Below are 12,113 nucleotides of genomic sequence, written 5' to 3'. Positions count from 1 at the left end.
GAGGGAAATAAAGATAAAGACTCAACAATTGCTGTTAAAGTAAATAATCGCAGAATATAATATTGCTTAGAACAATTGTGCTTGATCCCCATTTATACATTCTGATTAAGGGTAAAAATAAGGTAGGTAAATTGATTACATCGTGGATCCCTGTAATTACGCCTTAATGGCCTGAAGTGGTTGAGAAAATCACGTTTGGGCGAGATATCCGGCGACGCTTGGTNGCGGTAAGTTATGATACCACGTCATTGCCCCCTTGGACAAGGTTTCTCCGAACTTTTTCAACAAAATTGACTCGATTTCATCATCTTCGAGATCGTTTCCCTTAATCGCGCACGTGTATGCTGTCACATGCTCGTTTGGGTCCGAGGTCCCATTATACTTCGGGATATCGGGCATTCTAAATTTCTTAGGGATAGGTTTTGGGGCGGCACTGGATGGGAACGGTTTTTGTACAAACTTTTTAGCGTCAAGGCCCTTCAGGACCGGAGGTGCACCTGGTATTTGGTCGACCCTGGAGTTGTATGTTTCTACTTTTTTATTGTTGGCCTCGATTTTTTTCTCCCCCCTTTCGATTCGTTCGGTCAGTTCTTCTAGCCTCCTAAGAACCGCAGAATCAGCATCCGGCCCACCCCGTTCCGGCTGTACTGGGGTTGGATTGATGATTGCAGCTGCACGGGGAGCCTCCTCGGACCTGACAGGCTCCTGGACCCGGCTCTGGAGCTGAGCTATAGCCGATTGCTGGGCTTGCAGCATGTCAAAAATCATTTTAAGGTTGATAGTCTCTTCGCCGACTGCCTGGGCCCTCGAATCGTCCTCTCCCCGGACGCTATGCGATGATCCGGAGGCCTGATCAGTGTTGAGCGCCATCCGGGAACCGGCATCTATCGGGTTTTCGAGCCCGGGCATTCCATTGTTTCCTGTCTGTTGTTCAAGTTCGTTGTTAATTGATTGTGCCATTCTATGAGTCGGTAATTTGAATGTAAGATGGACTCTTTTGCAAAGAACTAGTGTATTGCGATGCGTCAAGAAAGAGTATCAAAGAGCTCACCAATATCCTTAGCCTCACGGTGGGCGCCAAACTCTTTACCCTCGAATCCGGATAACAATTGAATTTATATGGGGTTTTAAGGATCCGTGAACTAAAAGATACAAAAGGCTTTTAGGTTGAGGGAAATAAAGATAAAGACTCAACAATTGCTGTTAAAGTAAATAATCGCAGAATATAATATTGCTTAGAACAATTGTGCTTGATCCCCATTTATACATTCTGATTAAGGGTAAAAATAAGGTAGGTAAATTGATTACATCGTGGATCCCTGTAATTACACCTTAATGGCCTGAAGTGGTTGAGAAAATCACGTTTGGGCGAGATATCCGGCGACGCTTGGTCATCCGTTACGAGCCCGGCTTCCAACCTTGTGTGTTTCTCCATCCGGTGGTGATTCCTTTCGAGCTCTGTAACGGTCTCGAAATGACTCGACCTCGGTTGTAGACGTGGCCGTCGTTCTACCTTGCATCCAGGTCGGGTTCGATGGCCCCGACTTGCTCCGGACCGGATCCAACCCGGTCGGGCTCAAGCAAAAAAGGGTATCACCCAATACAAACACATTGACCAACCAAGCTATAAGCCATGTCAAATTAATAAGATAATGTCATTAGGAGCAAAATGACAACTTTGAAATTAGAGAGTCTTCAATATATATATATATATTATGGATTCAGAACTTAAATTTAATGATTCTACCCGTAAGATTTCTTATACCGAATTAATTTAAACTTTTACATATACATATTACTCCATTTACTAATAATGGTGTTAATTTTTTTGTGATATTTTCATCATAGCACATACAATATTAAGTATGTGTCTGGACATAAAAATTCTAATTTTTGAAAAAAAGTAATATTTGGAGTTAAGTTAAGAATAATAATTGGAATTTGAAATTATATTTGGACATGCATTTCACTTAAAAAAATATTGTAGTTTTGTGAGCAGGGAAAAAAGTTTTTTCTGAAATTTTGAAAAACTACTTTTTGGTTTATGAAAATTTAGGCGAAATGACCTCGTGGCCACTTAAACTTGCACCTGTTCGCAAAGCCGATAGACAAACTTACAATTTTTCTATTTGAGCACTCCTACTTAATAAAATGGGTATTATAAACACGTTTAACCGTTGATTATGCCTATATGAAAGATGTGTAAATGACATGGCAATAATGCGTGCACATCACTGCTACAAGGCGCGTAACTTATAATTTTTTTGATTAATATTTATAAAAGAATCAAATTACCAGTGTCAAAAAAGTGAAACACAGGTATTTTTCTGTGTATCTTTGTATGGTGATCTAAATAAGGAGATAGTTATGAGGGGGAAGAAATGAAGGAGGATTTTGAGAGAGGCATTTAAATGACAATAGCTGGAGAAACTTTGTAGGCACATTTCGAAGTTTTTCAGATTGTATTCGCATTGTGACCTGGGAGAAGAAGAGAGAGATAAAGAATTTCAAAGCTTGATAAATTAATTTTTATAAAATGGGACACACTAATTACACGTGTCAAACAATAAAAAGTTTAACATGTGATGTATCCTTTTTATCAGCGAGGTTGAGGATCACACTTTGGTGGAGGCATTTATAATATCCAATTTATCAAGTAAAGCCTTTTTTTCAAAAAAAAATCTAAAATTTTATGAACAAATATATTTTTAAAAAGGAAAAAAAAAAATCTCATGGACAAACGGGCCTAAGAGATTGATTTTAAAACTTAAAAAATGTATATGAGATTGAGTGATATCATAGAAATTTTAAAATAAATGGTCCAAACGCCATTATATGCTACCGTCTTTTATTTGTAAAAATAGCACGGTATAGCCAGTTTTCGGACTGGTCATTCAAAAATAGCCAGCGTTTACCAAGTCAATGAAAAATAGCCACTATTTTGCTGCAATAGAGACCGGTCCAGCATAATATACTGGAGTTCAGTGCACCTGTGTATGAACTCCAGCATATTATGCTGGACCGGTATACTTTGTTGGCTCCAGTATAATATACTGGAGACTGGAGCACCGGTGCTCCAAACTCCAGTATATTATACTGGACCGGTACACTTGCTGGAACTCCAGTATATTATGCTGGAGTTCTAGTGTGCTTATGCTGGGACTCCATCATATTATGCTGGAGTTCCAGCATATGGAGTTCCAGCATACTTATCCCGGAACTCCAGTATAATATGCTGGAGTTCAAGTATACTTATGCTGGAACTCCAGCATAATATACTGGAGTATTTTCCGGATTTTGAACATTGTTTTCGCTCAAATTTATCTTTACATAAAAGTGACTAAATTTCGATTAGTTTTGAAATTGGGCTATTTTTGAACGACCAGTCCTAAACCTGGCTATTTTTTAATTTCTCCCCTTTTATTTCTGTCTCCTCTTATCCGTTAATGCAAAAAAAGTTCCCCCACCATTAGCTGCTCAATTGGTAACCTTCAATCGACAATGGAAGCTCCTCAATTTCAAGCCAGTCTCCAATTCAGACGTTTCTTAGCGTCCCAAACCCCATGGTAACAAGCGTTCTCATTTCGCTCCAGCTTCGATTGCTTTTAATTAGTGTTCTTCCATAATACTTTATAGTTTATCTAGTTGTTCAAAAAGGGCAGCCGGTATAGGCAGCCTACTTTGTGCAAGCATCAATGGCTGATTCACGGCTCGAATCTGTAATCTATAGGTCATACAGAGACAACATGACCGTTGCTCCAATGCTCCCCTTCAGTTGTTCGTTATCTAGTTGTTAGTTTCATGAGGTAGATGAAATGGTTATCTAGATTCATATTTATTGAAATTCGAATCTATTATCGAAAAGGAGTAGTGGTTAAACGTACTATATGCAACGACTTAAAATCCTGAATTCGCCTTTAGTTTGTGGTGGTCATATAACATAAGAGACTATTGTTTTAGTTATTGCTCGAACAATTTGCTAATTATGCTCCTTGTCATCGTGATTTTTTATGATGTAATGATTTGCATAGACAAAATTATGTTGTTTAGCAATGATTAAAGTGGCGGAACCAGGAATTCTAAGCACATTTTACCTTTAATTAGTTCAACTGTGTGATTTTGGTCCCTTTATATAGGAATTATCTTATATTTAGATTATTTTCAGAACTAATTATCCTCGAAATATGGGGAGTAACAACACAAATTTGATATAACACACGAGTGATTAAATAGTTTACCAGTTAATAATTCATTTCTACAAAAATTCACAAGCATAGGGATCAAAAGTGCACATTATAGTTAATTGAATGTGCTTAACCATATATGTCAAGGACCAGTATCCCTAATATTTTTTAACCTGCCATGACACTAGAAGCTTTTTTTTAAAATTATCAAGGGGATTAAAATTTTTATATATATACAAAAAATTATTTTACCCTGTTGCACAATGTAATTTTCGGATGAAGGAGATTCAATACATGCGGCTCCACCACGGAATAGTTAGAGCCTAGATTTTACAAACTTGATGCAAGATGGTCCAATATATGGATGAATGGAATTTTTGTAGTTAGAGAAAAAAACAGAAGAAGACAAAGAAAGAAGAAAAAGAAGAAGAATATTAGATGTGTCATTTGCTTAATCCTACTTGTGATTTGTAACTTGTTTATGCTAACAGTTTTAAAGACACTGAGCATTGTAAGATTGCTGCACCTAAAAGCTCAGATGAAAGGGTGCCATCTCTAAATATCAAAAAGTTGCTAAGAAGGTCAGTCCTGCAACTTGTTGGATTGAGTCCTATTTTCGTAAGTACTCGTCCTGTCTTATCTGCGCCAGTTCAGGAGATGAAAGAACCTGATGTTATCCGGTAAATGTTGCTTCCATTTCTTTAATCTCCACAATAAAATTGTCTATATGGCCTAGAATAAGTGCTGTCATTATTTTAATGATGTTGTTAATTTGGATTTGAAGCATTCAGGACTCTAAAGCTTGCTAGTGGAGTGAGGATACAAGGTACATCCCTTTTTAAGGTTATGAACAAATATTTTCAAGCAGTTTTCTAATTAAGATTTTTTATTAGCTGTACTTCGAGCTAATAACAACCCTGGCTGTAGCTGTTCTCATTGCTATTTGACTTATTTAATGCATAGTATAGCTCAAGCTCCAGCTTAGCTTGGCTTGTTAGGGACAATATCATCAAATCCTGAAATCTTAATTTAGGGGCTTGCATGTGATAAAATTGAAACAAAGGTTTAGTGTGCTGTGTGATTTCATTATCAAGTGTCCCCTCTATAATTATTAATAGTTGAAACGAAAAGTGACTTAAGGGAGTAGTAAATAATAAGATATACAAGCTTATGTGTGGTGAATAAAAATGTATATGCATCTTCAAGATATTGGTGAACATTATATGAGTCGAGACGAGTTTTTTGGCCTGGTTAATAACTGAAGTAAATAGCCTAGTGTGTGTTTCATTATTGAATAAACAAGTCAAGGTTGATTTTACATGATTCCAGTTGAGTTTTCTCACGACTCTTTCAAGCATTTTAGTGCTTGAGCTGTTATAGTTGAATGGAAGATGATCACTTGCTTCCATGTTTGACGTACTGTAGTTTCATATGTTTAACATTTGGAGGAAGCATACAGCATATATACAGGATAAGAATTTGTATAATTTGACCCGGCGAAAAAGTTGAAGAAAATAGTCTAGCGTGTGTTTCTTTATTGCAGAAACAAGTCAAGTTTGATGTTACACGAAGTCCACTTGAGTTTTCTTCCGGACTATTTCAATCATTTGGAGCTCGAGCTGTTCTAATTGAGTTGAACATGCTTCCATGTTTGACGTGCTGCAGTTAAATATGTTTAACGCTTGGAGCATGCATACAGCCATATATAAGGTTAAGAGGAAAAGCGGCTTACATTTGAAAATGACTGTTTGATTTAAGAGGAAAAGCGGCTTACATTTGAAAATGACTGTTTGATGATCTCATTCCGTACAGTTTTAAGTTCCATTTAATGAAGAAGTCATTCATATTATGCTGGGAAGGGGGCACATCAAGCCCTCAGTGTCGTTCTTATTTTATTTCCGAGTATTAACATGAGTTGTTGCATCTTCTAAAGATGTTGTTGAAGGGGAAGGACCAGAGGCTCATGAAGGAGATATCGTCGAAATTAATTATGTCTGCCGACGATCAAATGGATATTTTGTCCACAGGTACTGTTTTCAGTTTATGTACTGCTCCTCCGGATATTTTTTTGTCAGTAAATCCATGTCATGCTTTCTTCTATTCTGTGGAATTGACATTGAACTTCTTCATTTTGCTTCAATGTAGTACGGTGGACCAATTCAGCGGAGAAAGCTCCCCTGTCATACTTCCTCTGGATGATACACAGGTTACCGTTTTTGTTATAGCTTTGGGCTTAAATTGAACACGTAAGGTCAGATAGCAACCTTCTGATTTCCATTATGTGGCATTGCTGGAAGCTGTCAAGAAGTTATATTGCACCTATTTTTAAATTAACGTCATTTGTGCCTTCAAAATGGGTGGTCCAATAGTGTCACTTAGTTAATCAAATAGGTGTTAAGAGGTAATTTGTAGACGGGGTTTCTTAATGAGTTCAAAAATATATCTTTGTTCCTATCTCCTTACAATTCCTTAAAAACATGCTAGAAAAGTCTTGGTACATATTGCCGAAGGACGCACACAAGGAAAAAAGTGGAGAGAAGAAATGCAGAGAAACTTAGAAGTCAGCTAAACTAGTAACAAACTAACAAGAAGAATAACCATTGTTTAGGCAACGTATTTTGCTGCTAGGACAAGCTGTTGTCTTGCTGAGCGATAACCTGTATTATTCTGATCTTTCAGATACAGAATTTATACTGCCGTCAACTGGTGATGATAAAGATGTATTGCGCTCAAACGTTTCTAACTTTGACCTTTTCTTCCCCCCTAGCATAGAACACCTCTTGTAGTAGCTGCATTACCCCTTTCTTCTCCTTCACTTTCCCCTGCCATCAAGACTGCTGAGGTTAAGGATATCTACGTTTTCTGTGTCACTATCATTAGTCATAACTGCATTTCTCCCCTCTTCTTTCTATATGTCTAGTTTTTGGGAGGGTTGGGGGTAGTTGATAATTAATTGCATTCTTGTTTTCTTTATGGAAGGGGAGCCTTGGAGCAACGGTAAAGCTGTCTCCGTGTGACCTATAGGTCATAGGTTTGAGCCGTGGAAGCAGCCACTAATACTTGTATTAGGGTAGGCTGTCTAGATCACATCCCTTGGGGTGCGGCCCTTCCTCAAACGCTGCGTGAATGTGGGATGCTTTGTGCACCTGGTTGCCCCTTTTTCTTGTTTTTCATACAAGTCTCTGTGAATCTGCAGATAATTGAAGGTCTGAAGGAAGTCTTGATTGGAATGAAGCCTGGAGGTTGTGCCTACTCCTTTAAAAAAGTATTCACTTTTTGTTTGCAAAATATATTCAAACTATAGTAAATGACAGGATCTCCAGGAAAACTTATTTGCCACTTTTTAGAATATACAGTTCTATTTGTTTGAGCTGTAAGGCCTGTACTGCAGGAAAAAGAAGAGCGTTGATACCGCCTTCACTAGGATACATCAATGAAGACTTAAAACCAGTACCTGAAGAGGTATGTGTTCTCGGAAATCTATTCATTTAACATCCTTTTGGTGCCCTTATCTTACGGTCTCCAACTAACTGAATCTACGATTCTATGTTCCTTTTCTGCTTTATACAGTCTAACCTCTCTATAACAACCTCGTTTGTTCTGAAATTTTTTGGCTGCTATAGTGAAATGCTGTTATAGAGGACATATATTATAACATAATATAATAATCGGTTCCGAGAAAAACTCGGGTTTTATAGTGAATGACTATTATATAGGGATGTCGTTATAGAGAGGTCTGACTGTAGTTGATGTTATTGGTTCATCAAACGGATATTTGTCGTGTTGCAGTTTGGACCAAGGCGTAGCCTTATGTCTCATGTGAAGGAGCCTCTAATTTTTGAAGTGCAGCTGTTGAAAGTTTTATGAGTATCATACTTATTGTTGGTGCTTAACTATACTATGTAAGTTTATTAACTGATTAACTTCCATTACTTTGATCTCTTGAAGAATGTACTGAATTTTCGCCAAGATATACTAAAACTGTCTGCTGCGGGATGTTCCAAAACTGGTTATATTGTTTTTATTTCTAGTTTAAGGGAACTTATTCTTTAGACACAATTTCTACTTGGTTACTGTAATGACTAGTACATATTGTTTAGTACCATTAGTACTAATTTTATCACTAGTGGGTTGGGCTATTACATATGGTATCAGAGTCACTCTGCGTGCAACCTTGAATGATGGTGGGGCAAACCTACGCGAGGACGTTGAGTCCTTCTAAGGAGGTGTATGTGACACCCCAACCAAATCAAACACGACACTGGAGAGATGTTGTCTATATAAGTAGACTAGCCTTAGACTCTAGTGATGCGTTTTAAAACCTCAATATCACTAGTGGGTTGGGCTATTACATAAATTTAAAATACGAGTTTATTTTTGTGAGAGTAAAACACATTCAGCAGATGCAAATGAGTGAGTGACCGTCTTTTTTTTATGCAATAACAATCTTCCTTGACTTCTTTTCAGTGAGTGAATGGCCATCTTTTTGTTAGATGCAATGATATCAAAATCAGTTTATATACACCTTAACTAATTTATTGAACGACTGAATGGACTCACACCGAGTATTATAGTTAAATTTGAACCTGATATCTCATGTTGTTATCAGCTAATAGGATTTACTCATTCTTACTCCCTCCGTTTCAGTTCAACATTCCCTTTTTGTTTGAAAACATATACTAGCAGCTTTTTAAATTTGAAAACAATTTAACTTAAATTTTATTTTTAGCTTTAAGGAGCTCACTCACTGAAAAGAAGTTTAAGGAAGGAAACTGGTTCTTTAATAGCCTCATTGAATAGGAGGGCGAAGGCTTTTTGAGAAAGTCTATATTGTCTTGTAAATGATTTTTTTTTTTATAGCGTCGTGCATTTTTCAAATAAAGAAGACGGTTATAGGATCGGATTCGCTTTAAGAAGTAACTCTCATATTTAATAAATTTACCAAGATATCAGAGATATGTCAAGTCTACATTTGTGCAGGCATATTGAGGCTCCTCAAATTTTGCAAAATGCGATGAAAAAAATTAAAAAAGAAATAAGGGGTGAAGTCACAATTAAGTACGAGCTTACAGCTTAACTAAAATAGTAAGTCGATCCCCGAGATGTAAGAATAACGAGTCCCACTTATCAACAGACTCCAGCTATGAGTGTTTCGGTTTCTGTGCCATTTATAAATTTCTGTTGTTCGTTGTCTAAAGAACGTTTTGGGAATTAAATACAAGAATATACGAAAATATTAAATAATTGACAAAAGGTTACAAGAGCAGGAATTATCTGAACTGTAATTTAATAAACATTTCTTTCTCCAAAAATTTACTTAAACAAAGACACTAATTTAGGGGCTGAGCCACAATATTGCTACGAATTCAGCCGAATCTAGTAATTTTTTATTAGACTTTGCATTTGTACTAAATAACTCTAATTATGTATAGATATTTAATTTTGTATACTATAATAATTGAAATGAGTTATGGTCGATAAATTTTAAATCTTGACTTTACCTTTTATATTCTGTTTTCAAATAATATTTTAGTCGCGAATTTTATCCATTTAATGTAAGGGTAGTTTAGGAAGAAATATACAAACAATTGGTAAGACTTAAACTCGCTCCAATCCCCAGGCACGTTGGAATATAACTTCGATTTAATTTATGAAATAGAACCTCAAGTTTAAAGGATGTAATTTGTAAAACTCAACTTGTAAACTGTAAGAAACTTAGAAATTACTATTTGATTAATAGTGCGTTATAGTCTAAGCAGTACTTCAAGAAATAACCCGAATATTGTTTAACATTTACTCCGCGCCGATCTTATTTTAGGTGAATATATTATTATTTAGAAATCAAATAATTTTTTATTATATTTTCTCTTTTTTTTTTTTTGAAAAATAAAGATAATATTGCGTTAGTACTAAGGTGGTTTAGATAGCATACATTCCATACTAGTGTCATATAGGACGCTTTGGTTGTCTAAGCTTACTAGCATATTACATGCATCATACGCGACTTGTTCAACAAAAGATACAATTCCTTCCTTATCCTTATCTAATTGTTGTATCGCGAAAAAAGGTGGGCTTGATAATCGATAAGGTTTGTTGAGAATAGGCAATTTCAACGCTTCCTTAGCTAACAGATGTGCAGTAGCATTTCCTTGGCGAAAGCTATACCTGATGAGCATCTCCCTCCCTTGGAGTATTAACGACCTGCAATAACGAACGGTAGGGTTAGAAAAATTTGGCTCCAAAGTTAGTATTTTCACTGCTTCTGATGCATCTGATTCAATTTCTAGCGGAAATAGATTGAGGTCCATGGCCAGCTTCAGTCCTTCTTGTATGGCAAGTATCTCAGCTTGCAGCGCGTTGGCAGTGTGGATATTTTTTTGAAATCCTGCCACCCATGTCCCAGTGCTATTCCTGAAAACTCCTCCTAATCCTGCTTGCATGTTAGTTTCTAAAAAAGCTCCAGCCACATTTAATTTATACCAGAATTTAGGAGGTTTGTGCCAATGGATAGAAACGAATTCGTACTTTTCATGCAATCCTCAAATATGTAATATTTTATTTTAAAGCAATCAAGAATTTATGTTCAAATTTTCATTAAAAGTTTAAATATTTTGATACTTTTACTCTGAACTACTTTATATAAATTGGGACAAAGCGGTAATTATTGTTCATGAAAATATTAAGTGATACCTTTTCATCTATCCAATTTTCAATAGACAAAATTACGTAATATTTATACTAATATGAGTAACAAGAGTTGCGTATCACGTTTTTTCAAGAAGATTGGGACTCTCAACTACTCCGGCTTTTTTAGCCTTTGGAATCTGTGGAAGGTTATTCCAGAATAAATGGGCAATAGTTAGGAGAGGAGGACATAGCGATGTCTATAAGCCCTATGGTTAAAATTTAGACTGTGTGACATAACAAAAAAAAAAAAAGAAGGAAAGTACCAACAAAGGTTGTGGTGCAGTGGTAAGTACTCCTTCATCCTTAACCAGAGGTCTCGAGTTCGAACCCCTGGGTTTGGAGTCGCCTTTGTTAGGGAGCGCTTTACCCCCCAATGTGGGACATACCGGATACCGGGTGAGAAATAAAAAAAAAAAAAGGAAAGTAATGGGGTAAAATTCACTCAATTGTCGTTGGCCTAAAGTCGACATCAGAAGGAGAGTGGACCCCACATGATTCCGTACAATATTTTTAATTTGTCTACTACAATAAGCTACTATATACTATAAAGCAATGTAAATATATAACTATTTGTTAAAAATTATGTTAAAAAGTATAATCAAAGAAAAATTGTTTACTTCAAAATTAAAAAACAAATTCATATAAAATAATTTAAAAAAAAACTGTGAAAACTGCTCAAGTTCACTACTCAAATATTAATTTTCCTTTTGACTACTTAAATATGATATTTCCTTTATTAGTATCTAGTTTTTCTCCTAATTCAATAAATATCTAATAAAATATACTTATATATATATATATATATTACTGACTTAATTATGGTTAATAATCACCTCTATTTTTTTGTTTTCCCCTAGAATTTCTTTTACAGGATATATTATCAAAGGAGTGTTGTGGATAGATGAAATTCATTCGATATTAACTAAAAGTCTCGACTTCGAATTTCATAAATTTCTGATACAAACTGCTACCTCTTTTAATGATCCACATATAGCAAAAATTTGAATTAGTGGGGCGAACACGCCAAATGTTAAACAAAAACATAATGTACAATATTTACTCTTAGATCCTTGACAGGAAAAGCTTTCATTTAGTGAGTTTGAATTTGAATTAATCGAGTAAGTAATTTTTTAAGTTAAAACAACATATAAATAATTAATAATAAAAAAGATTTTTTTTTTACCTGGTTTGGTGCAACCACATGGTATAACTAGTATCTAGTGTAAACCGTGACCTGTCACT

At 35.8% G+C, this 12,113-nt stretch overlaps 1 protein-coding gene across 1 annotated transcript; it reads left to right on the top strand.

The window, feature by feature from the left end:
* LOC109230839 (peptidyl-prolyl cis-trans isomerase FKBP16-1, chloroplastic) lies at positions 3,442 to 8,243 on the top strand. The gene is made up of 8 exons (XM_019396292.1): positions 3,442 to 3,566; positions 4,676 to 4,864; positions 4,976 to 5,010; positions 6,118 to 6,211; positions 6,330 to 6,390; positions 7,381 to 7,426; positions 7,576 to 7,646; positions 7,974 to 8,243. The coding sequence occupies exons 1-8, from the start codon at positions 3,502 to 3,504 to the stop codon at positions 8,049 to 8,051; spliced, it is 639 nt and encodes a 212-aa protein (XP_019251837.1). The 5' UTR covers positions 3,442 to 3,501; the 3' UTR covers positions 8,052 to 8,243.

Source organism: Nicotiana attenuata, chromosome 8 (assembly GCF_001879085.1).
Source record: "Nicotiana attenuata strain UT chromosome 8, NIATTr2, whole genome shotgun sequence".
In the NCBI taxonomy this organism is placed as follows: Eukaryota; Viridiplantae; Streptophyta; class Magnoliopsida; order Solanales; family Solanaceae; genus Nicotiana; species Nicotiana attenuata.
This window is presented reverse-complemented; position numbering and strand designations above follow the sequence as displayed.